Source organism: Lontra canadensis, unplaced genomic scaffold, assembly GCF_010015895.1.
Source record: "Lontra canadensis isolate GAN:19392208 unplaced genomic scaffold, GSC_riverotter_1.0 scaffold206, whole genome shotgun sequence".
NCBI classification, from domain to species: domain Eukaryota; kingdom Metazoa; phylum Chordata; class Mammalia; order Carnivora; family Mustelidae; genus Lontra; species Lontra canadensis.
Genome location: NW_022631200.1, coordinates 1,805,181 through 1,826,704, shown reverse-complemented (window position 1 = coordinate 1,826,704; position 21,524 = coordinate 1,805,181). Strand labels below are relative to the sequence as shown.

Here is a 21,524-nt window from a genome sequence, read left to right as displayed (position 1 = left end):
ATTAGCTCCAGAACTTTGGCCAGGCTTACTAACATCCCGCTGCCTAGAGGCCATCTTACAGGAAGTAAAGGGTGGAAGCCTCCCATCCCAACTGCTCTCTGGGTTATCGAAAAAGTGGTGGCCAGCAAAGAACCATATGGTCTTAAGGACGACTGTCTAAGTGTTAGTGGAGGGGGAGGGCAGGGATATGGCCCTCCCATCTCAGTGTTAAAAACAGCGTATACTGCCTTTGCCGGGAGAAGAGGTTGGCCACCTGCCTGCCTTAAAGGCAGGCAGTGTGAACCTGGGTTGGTTGGTTGGTTGGTTTTCCTTTTCTGGTCACAAGGGCAAAACGTCCTGGGTGGCCCTCTTCTAAAAGGGAAGTTTCTTTTCAATGTGTTTTTCTTGGGGGTGGGTGGGTTGGGTAGGTGGGGGTGCCATCGCCATAGAGGAATTGCTTGCTCAAGTGTGGTGCGCGCGCGCGCACACACACACACACGTGTGTTTCTGCATGCTAATTGCTTCCTGTAGCTGCTTCCTGCTTCTCTGGGACTCACATGCGCAATGTCATATATATAAATGTATAAATATATATTTTTTATTTTTTTTTTAATTCCCTGGAGCTTCTGGTTCCCATCAGTCCCTGCCATCAACTACAGAGGGAAGACTTGTCCATTCCCTCACTCCCACATCCGTGTTTTTTTTTTTTTTTTTTTTACATCAATATAAAGATAAAAGAAAAACTGTGCTTGCTTTATTGTTGGGGAGGACTCCAGGAGAGAGGGCAAGGTCCAGATTCTTGGGTCTTGTGGGAGAGGGGGCCTGGGACCTGGCCAACTTTGACCTTTGGATCTCCCAAAGCCAGGAGAACTAGTTAGGATTGAAATGAATGAGATTGGTCCCTCCTTGAAATCCCATGAGCAACTCCAGAAACAGTGTCCCCATCTGAGTGCAACATTCCCCCCCCCCCAAATCAACTCCTCAGGTTCCGCATCTCAGTAATAGGCTCCCCAGCCTGCAAACCCAGGCTCTGGTTCTTCCCATCCACTCTATCTGTTGCTCACCAGACACTGTCTAGCCTTCCTCAACTGTCCCCAATGCCAGCTCCTGACCCAGCTCAGGTATCATTTTGTCCTGAGCTAGTACCCCAGGCTCCCTCCTGCCCACTCTGGCCCAGGGGGATGCTTCTAACCTCTGACACTGCCCTTCCCTGCTCCAATCCTGTATGTGCCTACAGGTGATACCAGAGCTCCTCTGGGACTTGAGGATCTGGCCCTGCCTGCATTCCCACCAGCTCCATCTTACCCTCAGTTCTAAGTTTCCTGACACAACCGGTCCACAGAAGACCTCGATAAAGAGCAAACGAATTACTCTTACAATGAGTCTCTGTTCTACAGAAGGCCCTGTTGCCTGAGGAGAGTCACAAATACATCAACATAAATCCGCAAAAATCCCAGGATCAAGCAACCCATCCTCTGCACTTACACCCGCAAGAGCAGTTGGCGAGCGCTACGTCCAGGGAGGGTCCCCGGAGAGAAGGAAGGGCCACCGGGAGCAGGCGCACTCCTTTTCCAGGAGAGGCCTTCTTCTGAGCTCTGCGGCGTCCACCCCGGAATTCTGACCCACACCAAAGCCTGCCTCCAGCAAAGGCGCCTAGCCCCGCCTCCCCACCCCATGCTTGAACCCCTTCTGGAAGGGACCAGAGAGAACAGCTCTAGGACCCGGGGGTGATGTGTTGGTGATGCGGGAAAAGCAGCCAAGCAGGGCAAGGTGGGATCCTTAGGTCCGTTTCCAGGGCCGCCCCCCCCCCACCCATATCCTTGCCCTTGGGAAGGCTGGGCACCTGGAGGTGGGTGGCAGGCAACAGCACCCCACTTCCGAGGGGCTTGGAGAAGAGCCTGATTCCCTCACCTCCCCTTCTGCTTCGGGAAACCGGCCCGGGACCTCCAGAATTCCCAGAGAAGGTGCGGCGGGCCGGGTCCCCAGGCGCCGCGGCGGCGCCCCGCCCCCGCTCGCGGGGCTCGCCGGGAGAGGAAGTTCCCGGCCGCGTCGCCACAACAGGTGGTCCGCAGGCTCAGACTCCAAGTCCCAGGATGCACCGCACTCCGCGGCCCGGGGCGGGCCGTGGTTGCCCTTGGCAACAGAGCGGGGCCGGGGCGCCGTGAACCCGTAGCTTTGCGTGTCGGGGGAGGGCGGGGCGGAGAGGGGCAGGGGCTCGGGCGGAGCGACGGAGCCGGCACGGGAGCCCCACTGGGCCGACGTGCGGAGGGCCGGAGTGCACAGGGTTTTCCAGGGTCAGGGAGGCCCGGGGAGGGCCGGGGAGACCCCCAGGCACGGGAGAGGTTCCGAGCCAGAGAGGGTGAGAGAGGGATCAAGATGGGGGCCGATGAGCTCGGACCTTCGGAGATCCCCGGCGACGGAGGGAGCGGCTGGCAGAGCCAGGGAGTGGGTCAGAGAGAGCGACGAGCACAGGGAGGTTCGCGGACACGGCCGGGGAGAAGGAGGGCGGAGGGGTGGGGGGACACAGAGACTGGCTCTCAGAGAGGAAGACGCAGAGGGAGGGGACACGGAGGCCCACAGTCACAGCCCGGCGGAGAGCGGCCGAGAGCGAGCCCAGAGATAGACAAAGAGAGGCGGAAGAGGGGATGTATGAGACCTCCGCCGCCGAGAGGCCGAGGGACACTGATTCCCGGTGAGACAGACGCCACAGAAGGAGCGACGCCAAGACCCCGAGAGGGTCACAGGATGGCCACGGGCATAGATGGAGACACAGAGCAAAACAAAACAAAACAGAGAAATAGAGGCAAGGGACAGAGACATGGGACAGGGAGCCAGGAACACTGGCCAGGGACAGAGACACGGGACAGGGACCCCGGAACTCAGGGACACAGGACAGGGAGCCAGCAATACTGGACAGGGACAGAGACACGGCACAGGGAGGCGGGAACACTGGGACAGGGACACAGGACAGGGAGCTAGCAACAGTGGGACAGGGACACAGGACAGAGAGCTGGGAACACTGGACAGGGACAGACACACGGGACAGGGAGGTGGGGACACTGGGACGGGGACACAGGACAGGGAGCCGGCAACACTGGACAGGGACAGAGACTGAGAGAGCCAGGGGCAACCCCAGAGGGAGACACGGACATACAAATTTCACCCACGCCCAGAGAGAAATCAAGACTTGAAGAGCAGCAGAGACAGCAGGTCTCCGCGTCCACCACTGGGTCCCCAGCACTGAATACAAAGTTTGTATTGAAATGAAATGTAGTGAAGCAGAGTGACACCGTCAGAAACCCAGGGATCCGAGTGCAGTCTCAGCGGGCTCACGGGACCCACCGAGGTCCCAAGTGGGGAGGACGCCCGGCCGGGGCGACAGATGGAGGTGGAGGCAGGGCACTGCTCAGAGGATGCCCCCTCCCTCCAGCCAGCCCCCAGAGTGGGTGTGCGCACGTGTGTGTCGGAGGCAGGGCGTTTGTCCCGCGTCTCAGGGAGGGGGGGGGACGCCTTTAAGCTGAAACCCCGCCCCTCGGTCGTCATGGCAACACCTCCCCCCAGCCGGGGCTCCCACATTTCAGCAGGTGCCTGAGCCGGAGCTCCCGCCGCCGCCGCCGCCCTTGCCTCCGGCTCCTCGGCGCCCCTGCCCTCGGCTCTCCGCCCTGTCCGCCCGCTCCCCCTGGTGGAGCCGGCGCGCCCCGGGGTGCCGCTCCCTGCCCTGCGCTCCGCTCCTGGAGGTGCCTCGCCCCTCTCCTTTCCTCCTCGCAATCTCCCCGTGGCTCAGTGCTCTCCCGAGTCTCCGGCTCCTCGCCTTTCCACCTGTTTCCCCAGAAAGGCAGGATCCTGGTCCCTGCTACGTTCCTGGGGCCATGGCAGGCCTGGGCCCCGGCGGAGGCGATTCAGAGGGGGGACCCCGGCCCCTGTTTTGCAGAAAGGGGGCTCTGAGGCAGAAGGTGGTCCATGAAGTCAAGAGCCACAAGTTCACCGCCCGCTTCTTCAAGCAGCCAACCTTCTGCAGCCACTGCACCGACTTCATCTGGTGAGAGAAGGGGCTGGGGGCTTGAGGGAAGATGGAAGGAGGGATGGAGACTCATGTCACCCCAGGCCACTGAGGGATGGAGAGGGAGAGGGCTGCAGCCCTGGCTTCTGGTCCTAGGGTAGGAAGGGGCTGGGGACTGGAACCCTGAGTCTGAGGGAGGAGGGCCTGGGGGCCTGGACTCCTAGGTCTGAAGGAGGAGGGGGCTGGGGACCTGGACTCCAGGGTCTGAGGGAGGAGGGGCTGGGGACCTGGACTCCAGGGTCTGGGGGAGGAGGAGGCTGGGGGTCTGGACTCCTGGGTCTGAGGGAGGAGGAGGCTGGGGGCCTGGACTCCTGGGACTGAGAGAAGAAAGACTGAGGGCCAGAATTTCTGGGCTCTAGAACAAGAGGCAGCTGGGGTCCTGCTCGTGGAGGGAGGAAGGCGCAGTAAAGCTGGCAGAGGTGGGAGGCCCCGTACCCTTTTCTGCACTGACCTCGGATCCTTGATCTTGCAGGGGGATTGGAAAACAGGGCCTGCAATGTCAAGGTAAGACCTGGGGACCTGGACTCCTGGGACCCTCAGGAGGGTGGAGGCTGGGGCCCCACAGCCCAGGAGGCTTGACACACGTGTTCTTTGGTCCCCAGAGAGGCGCGGGGGAGCCCGGGGCGGGGGGTGTGGCAGAGACACAGCCTGCTGTGGGGAGGGAGCTCTGATGGTGGGGCCACCGCGGAGGTGGTGCTGGGGGCCCCTCCCTCGGCCGGCTCCAGGTGGGGACAGATATTTGGAGAATCTGTTGCCATGGCAACAGGGAGATTTGGAAAAGGGGAGCTGAAGGGGGGGCTGGAGATGCGGAATCAGAGCCCCCCCCCAAGCTGTTGTCGCCATGACAACACCAACAGTCCTAGGCAGGGGCAGGCCGGGTGGGGTCACCAATGGGCGGGAGGGGGCCGGGCGGGGCTGACAGTTATGCGGGGCGGGAGAGGGGGGCGAGTCCTGAAACACCAGCTGCTACTGCTGAGAACAGAGTGAGTCAGGGAGGGGGAGGCCTCCCTCGGCCCCCAGACTCACTTCTGCCCAAGTCGCTGCTCTCTCTGTGCTGTTGGAGGACATTGCTGTTTGCTCTCCGCAGCCTGCCTCTTTCCTTGCTTTCTTGCCTCACCTCGGTGGGCTCGTCTGTCCATGGGATCCTGTTTTCTCTCTGTGTCCCTGGGTCTCGGTGTTTCTCGGTCTTTCTCTGTCTCCCTCTGGCTGTGTGTAGGCACTGGGGTCTCTCTGCTCTGTGATGCTCTGTGTCTCTGTTTCTGTCTTTGGGTTCAACCCCTGAATTTCTATCTCCTGTGCCCCTCTCTGTGGTTTTCCTTCTGTTGGAGTCTCTCCCTTTCTGATTTTCTGTCCATTGGGCTCTCTCTCTGTCTCTGTGTCTCTATGATTCTCACCTTCAGTCTGCAGCTTTGTGGTTCATCGACGATGCCACGAATTTGTGACCTTCGAGTGTCCAGGCGCTGGGAAGGGCCCCCAGACGGATGTGAGTGCCCGTGCCCGGACACCTGATTCTTCCTCCTTGGGCCACGCCCCCGCCCTCACCCCCTCGGCGTCCGTCCCAATTTCTCCTGCTATTTTTAAGGCTGGGAGGGGAGGGGGGCTGGAGAGATAGGGGGAGCTAGTCTGGCCCAGATTCCCTGCCCTTGGCCTGGAAAGGGGAAATGAGAGGGGGCTGAGACAGGCTGGGGACACACGTGGGGGACAGAGAAGAGGCAGTGGGAAGGGGACTGAAGATGAGCATTGGAGGGGGTGGGCTGTCATCCAGGGGTCAAGAGATTTAAAAAACGGAGAGTGGAGGGACAGAGAGAGAGACGACCATTGATGCAGGCACGGAGGTAAGACAGAGAGAGAATCTCAGAAATGCAGAAAAAGAGACCCAGAGAGAGTGAGACAGAGAACGAGGAATGGAACAGAGACAGCAACCCAGGAGGGAGGAAACGGGGAGCCACAGGGACTGAGACAGACAGAGACAAGAAACTCAGAAAAGCAGAGCTGCAGACACCCAGAGAGACCCACTAAGGTAGAAGATGGCAGATACTGAGACTGGTTTCTAAGATGCCAAGAGGGAGGCCCAGGGAGACCTGCAGTGCACACACGCACAAAACCCCCAGGAGCACACACAGGTGCACATACAGCTTCCCTCGTGCGCACACACAGATCCACACCACCTCTGTCTCTCTCTCTCCCTTTGCTTCCCATCCGGGGGATGTCAGGTGGGCTTCCAAGAACAGCCAACGCTGCGGCCCTTTCCCGATCCCTCCTTCGCTTTCTGTCTGGCCTTAGGGCTCTTCTCTCTGAGCCTCCATTTCCCCTCTGTCCAGTATGGCAACCGCCAGCCACACCCAGCTAGCTGGAGGCGCCCTTGGGAGGGGCTACCAGGACTGAGCAAGGGAAATCTAAATTCCATTTAATTTGAACTGATGGAAATTTAAATAGCCACATGTGGCTAGTGGCTATGGGCTGGGACAGCAAAAACCCCCACCTACCCCGGCTTGTTTTGATAGTCCAACAAAGCCCCAAGGCTTGAGGGCCTAGCCCAGGGTTTGACATAGGGTTCGAGCTGCTTTATGATTAGCAGATGAAGAAAGGGACAGAATGAGAAGCTGAGAGAGAGAGAGAAGAAGGGACAGAGAGCTCTCCAGAAGTCCATGGGACATTTTGCCAGCTGGTTAGGTGATGAAAGTTGAAGTTTATGTAGAGGATGTGATGGCATAGCACATACATTGAGCACCACTGTCTACTAGCCGCCATATATGTCACTGATTGGCCGCCTCGCCTGCCCACCTGCACCCCGCCGTGCGACTTCTGAATTGTCCAGGGCTCACTGCATGCACTCAGCAGGTGTCTTTCAGGCAGTCCAGGAATGAGTCCGCACAAAGCAGAAGGTGAGGTGTTGTCCCTGTCCCCATCTGAGCCGAAGCCCTGGGCTTGACTCCCAGTTCCCCCACATAGAGGTTCTCTGACCTTCCAAAAGTTGCTTTACTTCTCTGTACCTCTTGTTCTTATCTGCACAATGGGGATGACAACCACGCCTACCTTACAGGACGGTTTTGAGGACTAAATGAGTCAAATGCTTGGGATGATAGCTGGGTTCATATGGGTTATTATCCTTGTACAGCTGTTGCTGTCACTGATGAAGAAACAGAGGAAGGGGTCTTCCTCTACTTCACTCTTTTATTTTTTCCTTCTTCATGATTTGGATCTTGTTGGCCATCACATGGATCAAGGGCTAAAGAAATGGCAAGGGCTTGGCGAGCATGATTTCCATTCGGCCCCTTTCAGGGAGGCCTCGTGGTCCCATTTTACAGGAAGGAAGGCTGAGACTCTTCAAGGGGGCGGTGTCCAGGGGTGGGGCACAGAGCTGGGGAGGGGGCAGAGCCCAGTGGGGACGCAGGTCTGTGTACTTAGAGCTGCAGCTCTGTCTCCTTTTTGGTTGCGATTTCTTGAGAATGAGAGCAGCTTACCTCTGTGGAGCGGTGGAGCCTGCGAGTCCGGCGTCCTGCTGGGATCTGACATAGTGGAGCGCTTAGAGCAGCTGGGCACCCTCTGAGTTAGGGTCAGCGGAAGATCTTTAGAAGCCCCGCGTTGAAAGAGATCATCACACCCTACCCCCCCAAGTGTCACTCAAAATAGGATCCCCGCTAAACTGCAAAAATAAATAAAAGCCCAAGAATATCCTGAATTTTCACCCTAGCTCACGATGCATGCCTAGGAAAAGGCAGATACCAAACTACTGAACACTCAGACATTGCCAGGGGCGGGGAAGGAATGCTTTGTCGGTGCCCTAAATTCATGCTTAATTGGACTCTGGACATTGGGCACTGCTTCAAGATATGGACTGTTGATTTCCACTGGGCAGAAGAGGACCCCGAGGCTCTAAACTGGGCACTATCTTGCCCCAAATCACACAGCTGGTAAATTGCCCAGCTCTTATTTAAACCCAGGGCTCTGTGGACATGGCAATAAAATCATGGATAGTAACCACAGCAGCCCAACAGACAGTACTGAGCACAGTGAGCATGCCAGGCCCTGCTATGCACTTTACACTCAACTTACCTTCCTTCCTTCCTTTCTAAATAATCTCCGCACCCAATATGGGACTTGAACTCATGCCCTCAAGGCCAAGACTCGCATGCTGCATCGACTGAGCCAGCCCGGAGCCCCTACACTTGGTCTTTCATTAACTGAGAGGTCATATTGTCCATCTCACAAGGGGCTCAGAGAAGGCAGATCAACAGTGGGCAGACCTTGACAGAGGCTGACAGTGAGCCATCTGGAGTTCATCGTGGCCCACACGTCCTTGGAGAGCATGTTTGGGGAGGTGGGGCGAGCGCAGGGACTATGGAGCGTTAGGAGCCCTACCTCCTTCAGGCTCTGCCCACATGCCACCTTGTCAGTGAAGCCTCTCTTATCAGTCTCTGCAAATTTCAGTCCCCGGCCCTGGCAGTCCCCTTTCCTGCTTCATTTTCCTCCGCAGCACCTGCTACCATCCATCACTGTTTTACTTATTCAGCATTTATTTTCTGTCCCCACCCCCACTAGAAAGTAAACTCCATGGGGGCGGGAGTTTTTCGTTGTTTGTCCACAGCTGGTCCTGGCACCAAGAACAGTGCCCGGCACACAGCAGGCACTCCATAAATGCAGTAGAGTGAATGAAGACTGGGAGCGCAAGGCAGAGGAGGCAGAGTTCAAAGGGCTTCTCTCCCAGGGTCTAGGGCACCCCACTTCCCGGTCCCTTCTAGGGCACCCCCACTCCTGGCCCCGTCTGATGTCTCCTCTCTGCCCCCAGGACCCCCGAAACAAGCACAAGTTCCGTCTGCACAGCTACAGCAGCCCCACCTTCTGTGACCACTGCGGCTCCCTTCTCTACGGACTGGTGCACCAGGGCATGAAATGCTCCTGTGAGTCTATGCTTGGGGATCCTGCCGGAACCTGGCGCTCCGGGGCCCCTTTCAGAGCGCAGTGTCTGGGTTTCTCCGGGTAGGGCTGGAGGATGGAGTCTGGAGTTGGGCGGGGCCGGACGCCCTACCTCCGGTTCTGTCCCCGCAGGCTGCGAGATGAACGTGCACCGGCGCTGTGTGCGCAGCGTGCCCTCTCTGTGCGGGGTGGACCACACGGAGCGTCGTGGGCGGCTGCAGCTAGAGATCCGAGCACCAACGGCAGATGAGATCCACGTCACAGGTGAAGCCCGGCTCCTGGGTCTGGTCCCACCCTTCTGCCCCAGGAGGAAGGGCCCAAGGGGTTCAACTGCGGCGACCCGCCCAACCCTCCAGGGAGGGCCACGCCCCCTGCGGGTCACACCCACACTCCTGACCCCACCTGCAAAGGCTGAGCACCGCCCCGGCCGCGCCAGTCCCTTCCAAATGCTCCTTCCAAGTTGACTCTTGAAACTTTGAGCCTTTTTGTTTGTTTAAGATTTTATCTATTAGGGCGCCTGGGTGGCTCAGTCGGTTGGGCGTCTGCCTTCGGCTCCGGTCAAGATCTCAGGGTCCTGGGATGGAGGCCTACATCCAGCTCTCTGCTCTACGGGGAGTCTGCTTCTCCCCTTCTTCTCTCTCAAACAAATAAATAAAATATTTTAAAAAATTATTTGAGAGAGAATGAGAAAGAGAGCATACAAGCAGAGAGAAGGACAGAGAGAGAGAGAAGCAGACTCCCTGCTAAGCAGGGAGCCCGATGTGGGGGCTCAAACTCCAGGCAGGACCTGAAGGCAGATGGCCAACCGACTGAGCCACCCAGGCACCCCCTTTCAGCGTCTCTTAATGGCCACTCTAAATCAAGGTCCTTGAGAGGGAGGGAGGAGAGAGAACCTGATTCGGAGGGAGGTTTGGGGTTACTATTGGCGATATGCCCAGGCCAGGGTCCTCATTCTCGGACCTCAGGGAGGAGGGGGCTCTGAGTCTGAGTTCTGGGTCCCTGGCTGGGGACAGGTCTTTAGGCTGTCTTCTGGATACTGGAGAGGTCAGGCCAAAGACGCCTGGGTCGTGAGAAAGGCAGAGAGCTTGGATTTTTGATGGCCAACTGGGGAGACTTTGGGGCCTCTTCCTGGATCTGTAACCCTGTCTACCCTCCTTCACTTCTCTCAGTTGGTGAGGCCCGTAATCTCATCCCAATGGATCCCAATGGTCTGTCGGATCCCTATGTGAAGCTGAAGCTTATCCCAGACCCTCGGAACTTGACAAAACAGAAGACCCGGACGGTGAAAGCCACACTAAACCCTGTGTGGAACGAGACCTTTGTGTTGTGAGCCTCGGGTGCAGGGATGCTGTAATGGCTGGTAGAGAAGGATCTGAGGGTCTTGGTGGCCCACAAGACCCCAGAGAGCAGATGGTGGGAGGTGTTAGGATAGAGGGAACCCGAGAAAAGGGCAGAGAAAGGTGGTGGGAGAGGGAATGGAGTGACTGACAGAGAGGGGTGGAGTTATAGAAGCCAATAGAGAGAGATCTGTGCATTTAATATCCATCAAAGCCCACAACTTTAGAGTGAGACAGATATGGAGGGTTCCGAAGAAGAGACACAAACCCAGAGAGACACACAGACAGAATGCAGGGGGGTGGGGTGTAAGCAGAGGGCTGGTGGGTGGGTGGCAGGAAGAGAAAGAGAAGCCAATCAATAGAAAGACAGAAGGACAGAGACCCAGAGGAAGGAGCGGCCACAGAGACTCAGGAGAGAGATCTGGAAAGAAAGGACAGGACGCAGGGATGGGAAGGAGCCAAGAATGTGGGAGGAAGGGAGAGAGACTGAGCGCTGTCTAGATGTACTCAGGGTCCAACTATTGGGGAAGACCCCCTTTGGGAGGGTCCAAGATGACAGGACAGTTTAGGGAGCAGGAGTAGACCCTAGCTCATCCCAAAAGGACTTGTGTCCTCCTCCAGGACCAAGGATAGGGAAGCAGGGGAGCGGGGAGCTGGACCCTCACTCCGCCCCACCCTTCCCGCAGCAACCTGAAGCCAGGGGACGTGGAGCGCCGGCTCAGCGTGGAGGTGTGGGACTGGGACCGGACTTCCCGCAACGACTTCATGGGTGCCATGTCCTTCGGGGTCTCGGAGCTGCTGAAGGCCCCGGTGGATGGCTGGTGAGGGCGGGGCAGGGTCGCAGCTGTGCCTCTGCGTCTAGGTCTGTGTGTGGTCTCTCTCCTCCGGACAGCCGCCTCCTGCCTCCCTGCCCTTCTCTCTCCCTCCTCCCCTGTCCCCACCCCCACAAACCCCGTCTCCCCGCATCCCATCTCTCTCTCCTTAGTTCACTCTTTCTCTCTCCATCTCTGTGTCTTTCTTTCTGTGTCTCTTTTCCCCCTCGGGTGCATCCCCACCAACCCTCAACCCCGCCCCCACCCCCATCCCACCTCCGGCCCGCTCTGGTCTCCGTCTGTGTGTCAGGTACAAGTTACTGAACCAGGAGGAGGGCGAATATTACAATGTGCCGGTGGCTGACGCTGACAACTGCAGCCTCCTCCAGAAGTTTGAGGTACTCGGGCCCCACTTCCCCCAGGGGGAGTCCAGCCCCGCACACACAGTTCTGAGCGGCTGGGTGCCCAGGGGTCCTGGGACTACAATTCCCAGAAGGCCCTGGGGAATCCTCCTGCTTTTCTAGGGGACTCTTGCCCCAGGGTATGACGGGAATTAGAGTTCCTATCCATTCCCATGGCTTGGGGCTTTGGAGTCCCCTCCCTCTGTTTTAGGGCAACCTCCTACCTCTCTGGGGCCTCTGACTCTGGCTTTCTTCTCCCCCAGGCCTGTAACTACCCCCTGGAACTCTATGAGGTGAGTAGAGCTCAGGCCTGGAACGGAGACAGTTTCATTCCTGTGGTCTGCTTATCTCTTCCCAAGTCTCCCTCCCCTGGTATCTGGCCGGGCACAGACGTGCTTGCTGAGTTAAACCTAACACCCCAAAGGGGAACCTGACCCTTAAGCAAGTCCCACAGTGACAGATACTTAAATTCCAGGATGATGTACTGTATCAGAGGTGCCCCAGGCCACAGAGAAGCCTAGAGGAGGCACCAGGCCAGCCTGGGGTATGGGGATGGCCAGGGAGGGACTTCCCTGAGGAAGCTACACCTGACGGATCCTTGAGTTTTTCTGTTTATCTCTGTGGCCTTCTCTCTTCCATTCGTTTTCTCACTCACTCACACCTATTTCCTGAGGTGTCGCAGAAGCTAAAACCTGTTCTCGGGTAGAATCAATCCATTCCCTGGGGAGCTCCAACTTCAAAGTAGGAGAAAGTTACATAGAGAGACATGCCCCAGGAACGAATGGGTTTGGTAATGGAGGTAGTAGCCTCAGGCCCTGGGGAGTACTGGAAGCACAGCCTGGGAGAGCCAGAGACAGCTTCCTAGGGGGGTGGTGAATCCAGTAGGAAGTGTAGGATTTTCCAGGCACAGGAGGGGGAGACCAGATTTCAAGGCTGAAGGATGGAAAACCTTCCAGGCAGAGGGAAGAGCAGTCACAAAGGCCCTGTGGTAGGAGCAGGCTGGGAGTATTCCAGCAAGGAGGACAACGGGGCTGAAGGGGGACAGGGTGTGGAAAAGTAGGAAATTAAATCAGAGAGGGAAGGGGTGTGACTTGTCATTCACTGGAAGGATTGTAGCTTTTAAACTGGGTGAGATGGGGTGGGAGGGTGGGAGCATCAAATGTGGCCAGAGGTGGTTTCCGTCTGAACAGGACAAGGCTCTGTGTGGAGAATAGAAATAGAGGCGGAAGGGGAAGCGGGGAGGAGGCTCTGTGGAGACTCGGGTGGGAAGAGCTGGAAGAAGCGGTGGGAAAGGTGTTCGGACTCTGGGTGTGCTCTCAAGGTTGCACAATAGGAAATGCACGCGTGTCCTGGAAGCCTTTCATCCATTCAGTGCCCTCTGCGCTGGGTGATGCTGAAGACACAAAAAGGAGGCAGACAGTCTCTGGCTTTCATGGATTTTGAATTCTGGCTCTGCTTTTTAATCTGTGTGACGTTGGGCAAGTTATTTGATATCTCTGTGCCAGTTTCCTCTTCTCAAAGTGGGGGTGGGGTAGGGGCACCTGGTGGGCTCTGTCCGCAGAGTGTGAGACTCTTGATCTTGAGGTTGTGAGTTGGAGCCCCACCATAGGTGTAGAGAGTACTTAAAAAATAAAAAATAAAACGGGGGGTGCTAACAGCTTATCTAATGGCATATAGTAATCTAAGTGTTATTTTAATGATCAGCCCTCCAGGCTGTGGAAAATGGGTGCAAGGTCTTTTGCCAAGAGGCGGGTCGGGGGGGTGGCAGAGACAACTTTCTTTTTCTGTCTCTCCCCATCCCTTTCGTTCTTGGATGCTGTCTCTCTCAGGGGCATCTCCTTTTCCCCATCTGGAGTCTGATTACCTCCGGATCTCTCCCCTTTCTCACAGCGCGTGCGGATGGGTCCCTCTTCCTCTCCCATCCCTTCCCCATCCCCCAGTCCCACCGACTCCAAGCGCTGTTTCTTTGGGACGAGCCCCGGACGTCTCCACATCTCTGACTTCAGCTTCCTCATGGTTCTAGGAAAAGGCAGTTTTGGGAAGGTTGGATTCCTGGGGTTCTGGGGGGAAAGGGGAGGATGTCTGGGGGGACATCAGATTCCTGGTCTTTGGGGAGGGACACTAGGCAACTGAGTCGCCAAAGAGGGCTTGATGGGACCCCTGAGTGCCCCTTTTGATGAGTGCTCAGCAAAACCAGAGTACCCGGTCCCCTGAGAGAGAGAGAGAGAGGAAGGACCGGGGATTCCCTTTCTCTGTGTCCCTGAAAGGGAGGGGCAGGAATCTGCATCTCTGGGTTCCTTCCCAAGATGGACTGGGCCTTTTGGACCTCTGTCCCTAGGTGATGCTGGCTGAGCGCAGGGGCTCTGATGAGCTCTATGCCATCAAGATCCTGAAGAAAGACGTGATTGTCCAGGACGACGACGTGGACTGCACCCTCGTGGAGAAGCGAGTGCTGGCCCTGGGGGGCCGAGGCCCGGGGGGCCGGCCCCACTTTCTCACCCAGCTGCACTCCACCTTCCAGACCCCGGTAAGAAAGGAGGGGTGCAGAGGCTGGCTCGGGTCAGACTTCCGCTCCGGGATTCTGAGACTACCGCCACGCCAAGAACCTTCCGCACGCCGAGTGGGCGTGGCCAGAGGGCTGGGGGTCTGGTGGGCGTGGCCTGCACCGGGGTCTCGGGTGGGTGTGGTCTGAGCAGAGGAGTTCGGAGTAGAGGGAGCGCGGGGGGAGGATGGCCTCCGAGCGGCTGCCAGCAGCTGGCTCCACGGAACGAGGTCGTCCGTCTCGGATTCTGAGGGAAGGTCTCGTCACACACGGGGCGCGCCCTCCAGTTCGTGGGGTGGGGCAGGGAGTGAGAACCGCCCGAGCTGGAGAGGGCGTGACTCCTTCAAAAAGCTCTGGAGAGACGTAGCCAGCGTCTTGGATTTCGAGAATCGTTATGGTGCATTGCAAGCGGGGCCGAAACACCGCTGGTTCCCTAACAGATGGTCGGGGTCGCGTTTGCACGCGGAGGTGCGCGGAGAGGCGGCGGCGCCCTGGGATTTCCGGGGAATGGCGGGCCGCGGTCTCCATTCGCAGAGGGCGGGGCCAGTTCGGAGTGGCGGGTGGAGGGGCAGGTGGAGATTCTGGGGGGCAGGCTGGAGTCCTCAGACCGCGCAGCCGCTCTGGGTTTCCGGTGCAAGTTTGTCTGGAGTGGGCGGGAACGGGTCCGTCCTACCCTCCGGTCCGCGTGTCCCCTCCGCTGAGCCACACCCCTCCGCCCGCCCCAGGATCGCCTGTATTTCGTGATGGAGTATGTCACCGGGGGCGACTTGATGTACCACATTCAGCAGCTGGGCAAGTTTAAGGAGCCCCATGCCGCGTGAGTCTTGGCCAAGAGACGAGGAGGGGTGGGGGAAAGAGGGCCCCAGCCTTTGACCTCTGGCTCCCCGGCCCCTTCTCCAGGTTCTACGCAGCGGAAATCGCCATCGGCCTCTTCTTCCTTCACAATCAGGGCATCATCTACCGGTGAGTGGTCTGGCCTTTCACTGGAGGCCAGCAGGTCCCTAAGAGGGAAAGGGATCCAACAGGCGGCTCCAGGAGCACCTGGCTGCCCAGTGGGTAGAGCGAGGGACGGGTGATCTCGCGGTCAATCGTGAGTTCAAGTCCCGCCTTGGGCGAAGAGCTTATTTTAAAAGAAAACACATAAACGCTTGCCGCCCCAGCTTCTGGGACTCCACCCTTCCCTCAACTCCTCCCCGTCCTGCCTCCCACCCCCAGGGACCTGAAACTAGACAACGTCATGCTGGATGCCGAAGGACACATCAAAATCACTGACTTCGGCATGTGTAAGGAGAACGTCTTCCCGGGGACCACGACCCGCACCTTCTGTGGGACCCCAGACTACATAGCCCCTGAGGTAACCTCCCTCTGCTGCTCCTTGCTGCCCTCCTTTGCCTGCTGGGGGTGGCTGGTTGTTTAACACTCAGAATGTGGGGGTCCTGACCCTGGGGTCTTTACCTGAGTCTTGGGGGGTCTAGCAGCAGGCAACGCAGAGGGGCCTGTGTGCCCCACATTCCCAGTGGGCAGAGCTGGGTCTCTGAGCTGGCAATGTGGGTGGCCAGGTAGGTGAGTGTGCTAACAGAGTGGGACCCACTGAGCTCCTAAGAATTCTCAGAGAGCAGGACCTGATACAGGACTATTCTAGACTATTCTAGAGGGTGGAGACAACTTCCAGTGTACTCTGAGTGGGTGGGGGCCGTCCCCCCAGAGCCCTGAGCTGTCCTCTGAATATTTCACATCGGGGGAGTATACTTTGACTTTGTTAAGGGACTGGAGCTAGTGATCTGACCATGTATAAGGAGACAGAGGGTCCTGACTTTTCTCAGTTGAGGGAGGAAGTGGTGTTGGTGGTGCCATTCTTAATCTCTCAGGGTGATTCAGCGCTAATGCCCAGGTAATCAGTGTCGATGGATTCAGGACCTGTGGAGATTTTGAAAAACACACACATATTTCTGACTGACCTATTGAGGCTGGAAGTCTTAGGGCTAGGAACAGCCTCCTAGATGAATCGTAAGTGCATCAGATTTAAAACTCTCTGGTCTCTGAAATTTAGCCCTTATTTACCCTCCCCTTAAGGAGAAGGTCTGGTTACCTAAATATTCGAGCTGGTTGGAACTTTTGACTTGGTCCTTAGATAGTCTTTATTTTGGGGACCAAAGGAATGTTCTACGTAGGTAAATTTTATATCTGAATTTTCCAAAAAGATGGAGCTCTGGCCTAAGTGTTCTGAGTGGGAAAGTTTGTGTTGAAAACACTTAACGTGGGTAGGGTTCCCAGGGGGCAAGGCCAGAAGGGGTCTTAGGCTTCTTGAAGTCCAAACCATGATTCCTTGACTCCCACCCTTCCTCACCAGATCATTGCCTACCAGCCCTATGGAAAGTCTGTGGATTGGTGGTCCTTTGGGGTTCTGCTGTATGAGATGCTGGCAGGACAAGTAAGCGAAGCCGGGTGGGGGGGGGGCGGGGGCGGCGGAGAGGCTGGCTTGGTTAAAGGCAGCACCACGTGGGACGCCCCCTGTCACAGGGCCTTTATCTCAAAGGAGCAGGTTAGGATGGGATGTCTGCCCTGCCTGGATCATGCTGTCCTTGGTCCTGAAGCATTATTTTCTCACAGGCCAGAGGTTCTTAAAACTTTCTTGGTGCCAAGGACCCCTTCTCAGAACAAAGTGTTTAAATACATGAAATAAAATAATAGGATTATAAAGGAAACCAATCGAATTGAAATGGCTATCAAAACAAAAATTTTAATTTAACAGTTCAGCCAGCTAGATAAATTTAATTTAAAGGTATACAGTTAAGTAAATATTAAGCACTGGGATGTGGACACGTATGTGATTTCCTGTTAATGAACTAAATAGTATTATCTCACAGTGACGGGAAATAACCAGGAAGGTCTACCAGTAATCTTGAAGTTGAGATGACTAACATTTTGAGAAATCTGCAAATCTAATGTGCTAAGAAAATATCTGTGATTTCTGTTGGTGATGAAGTCACAAGTACTAACACTGTGGTTTTTGCCTACATCTATACAGGAATGCTAAATTTCAGTTAGAGATTTTTAAAAAATAAGGATGTACTTTTTTCCCTGTTCAAGCTCAGGACCCCCTCAGTTGTATAAACAGACTTCCTAGACCCCACATGAAGAATCCTTGCCTTGGGAGGCGCCTGGGTGGCTCATTTGGTTAAGCATCCGACTCTTGATTTCAGTTCAGATCATGATCTCAGGGTCCTGTGTTGGGCTCCATGCTGGGCATGGAGCCTGCTTGGGTTTCTCTCTCTCTCTCTCTCCCTGCTCCTCAGTCCTCCCCTCCCCTGCTCCTGCAGGCTCTTAAAAACAAAAAAAAAAAAAAGAAAAAGAAGGAAAGAAAGAAAGAAAAGAATCCTTCCCTTGGTTTTGCTTTTCCTAATCCCAGAAGACTGGAAGCAACTCATTCAACCCAGAGAATGCTTTTACAGTTTTTTTACCTGCATTTTTATCTCTCTTCTATTTAAGCGACATATTGTCTAATTAATGTCCTGCTGATTTGCATAGCAGAGACAGAACGGCAAGGAGGTGCAGAGAACTGGTGCATCTGAGATAGGAAAGCGGAGAGCCTGAGAGAAAAGAGAGAAATCTTTGGTCACTTGGTCCAATTTTTCCCTAGGATGTTGGACAGGGGTGTTCGTGTTCATGCTGGGTGATGAGGGTGTGGAAGCTGGGGAGGGCCAGTTTGTCAAGTCTCTGACTCTATGCCTCTATTTTCTCAGCCCCCTTTTGATGGGGAGGATGAGGAAGAGCTGTTTCAGGCCATCATGGAACAAACTGTCACTTACCCCAAGTCGCTTTCCCGAGAAGCCGTGGCGATCTGCAAGGGGGTGAGAGCCCCCTGACCCCCAGAGTCTCCAGACAACCCCTGTGCCCCACAACCACCATCCTGGGCTTCCCATACAGTGGCTCTGTGCTCATTAGAAAAAGGCTCCCACCCCTGAAGTTACTGCCCTTCCATCTGCCGGAAAAGTTTGTATCATACAGAGATGTCATTAGAACACTGTTGGACTGCCCTGCTGTCACCTCTGGTCCAAGGATGGCCTCTAGCCTCCTCCCCCTGCAGCACCCACTCCCCAGCTCACTGCGGGCAGTGCTGGAAGGCCAGGGCCTTCTTCTCCAGAACCGGGTGGGTCAGGTGAACCTAACTCTTGCCACTTCTCTTCCTGTGGGATCTTGGGCCAGCCACCCAAACTCCGGGAGCCTGCCTCCTCTCCCGGGGTTATGGAGTTAGTGCAGGAGAAAGAGCCTAGCCCGTGGCAGCTTTTCAACAAGCATTAGCACCCTTCTGCTTCCGGCTCCTGTCTCCATTCTCTCTGACTGTCACTCTCCGGCTTCTGTCTCCTACCTCTGCCTCCATCTACATTCGATGGGGCTTCTTGTGTCTCCACCTTTTCTCTGTGTCCCTGGGGATCTCCATCGACCTCTCACATCTTTGTGCCCCTCTCTCTGGGTGTCTCTTTCCCTCTAACCCCCAACTCCCGTACACACATGCTCTGAATCTCTGTCCTCTTTCTGGAACTTTCCTCCTCTCTTTCTGAGTCTCCGCCTTCATATTGTGTCTTTTCCCCTCTCTCTGGGGGTTTGCCTGCTGAATCTCCATCTTTTCTTTCTGCATCTTATCTCCCACCTTCTCTGGGTCTCTGCCGGTCCCCTGGGTCGCTATCTCCCCCTCTCGGGCTCTCTATTCCCCCTTTGCTCTGGGTCTCCAACTGCTGTCTCTCTCCCTCTCCCTCCCTTCATCTCTCCTCTTCCTCTCCTTCTCTCTTTCCCTCCAACTTCTCTTTCGGGGATTCTTTGCTGTGCCCTTCCTCTTTCTGGGTTTCTTGCCCCTCATACCTTGATGCTATGATTTTCCTCTTTCTCTGTCTGTCCCCGGGTCTCTGGGTTTGGAGTTCATCCATCTCATTCTCATTTATTCTTCCCCATTCCTCTTTCCCCCCACCTCCCCCACTCTGTTCCCCCTTGCTCTCCTCTCTCTGGGTCTCTATGCTGTGTCTCTGTTCTTCTGTTTTCGTCTTTCTCTCTTGCTCGTTCTCTGTGCCTCCCTGTCTGGGACTCTGTCTGTCTGTCTGTCTCTGTATTTCCCACAGTTCCTAACTAAGCACCCAGCGAAACGCCTGGGCTCAGGGCCCGACGGGGAGCCCGCCATCCGTGCTCATGGCTTTTTCCGCTGGATGGACTGGGAGCGCCTGGAACGGCTGGAGATCGCGCCTCCCTTCAGACCCCGTCCGGTCAGCCACCTTGCGGGAATATTCTTGGCCCTTCGGGTTGGAGGGGGTTGGGGTGGTACCCAAGAGCTCCAGTTCCTATATGTGGAGGTAGGGTGGGGGTCCCTCTGTGGAGACGCCCTCACGGGATATGCAGAGGCTGTGAAGGATGTGCAGAGGTTCCAAGCGAGACAGGAGATGGACGCAGGGGACCCGGAGGGACACCCAAGGAGCGGAGAGAATTTCATCTTTCCCTCCCTGTACTCCCCTCAGTGTGGACGCAGCGGGGAGAACTTCGACAAATTCTTCACGCGGGCGGCGCCCGCGCTGACCCCGCCGGACCGCCTAGTTTTGGCCAGCATCGACCAGGCCGACTTCCAAGGCTTCACCTACGTGAACCCGGATTTCGTGCACCCCGACGCCCGCAGCCCCGTCAGCCCACCGCCTGTGCCAGTCATGTAATCTCTCCTGCCGCCACTAGGTGTCCCCACCGCTCCCTCCCCAGGCCGGCCTTAGCCCCCTGTTCACCCCCTTCCCACTCTAGATCTGCTCCCCAGCATTCTCGCCTCTGCCCTGCGGGGGCCAGGCGCCCCACCCCAGCGCTCCTGGCATTCTAACCTCCGTACAGCCTCTAGAGCCGCACCGCGTTCTAGGTTCTGCTGTGCTGAGCCCTGGATTCTCCCGCACCTCAGTGTTCGGGACTCTGCTCCACCAGGTTCCAGAAAGGCCACCACTCTCCCAGTTCCACGGGGTTCTAGACTCCATTTCGGTAGAATCTGTGCCTCTCGTTTTTCTTTTTTTTTTTTTTTTTCCCTCCTCTTTTCCTTCTTCCTTTCTTTTTCTTTTTCATTCATTCATTCATTTATTTATTTATTTTCCTTTCTGGGAAATAGTCTCAAGGGGTGGGCTGTTCCAGACTTGGATTCCAGAATAACCCCCCACCTCCGAACTCCCCCAGCCCATTCTGGAGTAAGTGGGAGGCTGTGCCCCCATGCTCCAGTACTCCTCTTCTACACTCTAGGGATTCCTGGGATGTGTGAAGGATTCTTACCCCAGCTGTTCTCAATCAGCTTTTGTTCTAGACGCCCCCACCCTAAACCCATCACTGCTCGCCTGCCAGGTGCATGGCTCCAGTCCTGCTCGGAACCCCTCCTCCCTCCTGCTCTCCCCCTCCCCCGCCCCACCTAGTGCCTGCCACTCTCCTGGACTCTCTCCTCCTCCCTGCGCCCACTCTTCTCTTTGGCTCTCCCACCCGGCCACAGCTGCCGGAGAATAAATTTGGGATGCTGATGCTGAAGTGTTTGGATGTTTTCTTCTAAGCGCGCAGAATGAAGGGGGTGTGGAGGTGGGCCGGTGACTGTACACGGAAACACACACACACAGGCTGGGGGGCGGGGCGGCAGAGAGCGAGGGAAAGCACAGAGACCCAGAAAGTGGGGAGAAGGTAGCCACAGCGCCAGAGAGAAAGAGCAGAGGCCGGGCGTGGGGGGAGGCGTGAGTGTTGCTGCCAGGACCCAAGTGGGCACGTGCACAAGGAGGTAGAGGTGGACACACAGACCACGGGGAGTGTCAGGGAGAGACCCCCGGCCCAGAGACAGGCATGCACCTACTCACCCAGAGCCCTACCCAAGCTCCCAGACCCACACTGAGACCCAGAGACTGGGGCGGGGGAGGGCGCAGTCCTGAGAGTGGAGATCAAAGGCTGGCGTCCTATTGAGAGACCTGGAGACTCCACGATAGAGAAACCAGACGAGCAGAGCCCACGAACTTAAGAGTCAGCCAGCGAGCCAGAAGACGGGCCTCTTTGCCTTGACCCAGTTGCGGGAGTGGGGGTGGGGGGTGTGCGCGCAAAGAACAGTCCCAACAGACTACAGTTCCCAGCAGACACCGCGGCGGACCCTTCCCCCCAAGTGCGGCCCCTCACCGCCAGGGCTGATGGAAAATGTAGTCCCGGACCCTGGCAGGCCAGTTGAATGGTGTGTCTGTGTCTGTGTGTTTGGAGGGGACTGAGCCCCAAAGCTTCGCAGGCTCCCTCGGGGAGCCCCGGCATCTCTTCGTCTCTGCAGGCTCTTGGGTTTCCGGGACTCAGCCCAGTTGGATGCTGGGGCTCCTCTTGGATCCCACAGCACCGTAGCAGTAACCCCCGTGCTCTGCCCGCTGCCCCCAGCCCCCGCTCCGACCCTCGGCGGGCGGCCTGCCCCTTTAAGAGTGGCCCCGCTGACATCACGGCGGGGGGGGGGGGGGG

The 21,524-nt window shown here is 56.7% G+C and overlaps 1 protein-coding gene across 1 annotated transcript; it reads left to right on the top strand.

The window, feature by feature from the left end:
- The first annotated feature begins 3,575 nt into the window (after nucleotides 1–3,575).
- PRKCG (protein kinase C gamma) lies at nucleotides 3,576–20,084 on the top strand. The gene is made up of 18 exons (XM_032848620.1): nucleotides 3,576–4,018; nucleotides 4,512–4,543; nucleotides 5,440–5,522; nucleotides 8,829–8,940; nucleotides 9,089–9,220; nucleotides 10,126–10,282; nucleotides 10,980–11,114; nucleotides 11,416–11,503; nucleotides 11,770–11,799; nucleotides 13,397–13,549; nucleotides 13,845–14,033; nucleotides 14,774–14,865; nucleotides 14,949–15,011; nucleotides 15,264–15,402; nucleotides 16,399–16,479; nucleotides 17,792–17,899; nucleotides 19,163–19,303; nucleotides 19,553–20,084. The coding sequence occupies exons 1-18, from the start codon at nucleotides 3,849–3,851 to the stop codon at nucleotides 19,739–19,741; spliced, it is 2,094 nt and encodes a 697-aa protein (XP_032704511.1). The 5' UTR covers nucleotides 3,576–3,848; the 3' UTR covers nucleotides 19,742–20,084.
- Nucleotides 20,085–21,524: the final 1,440 nt, after the last annotated feature.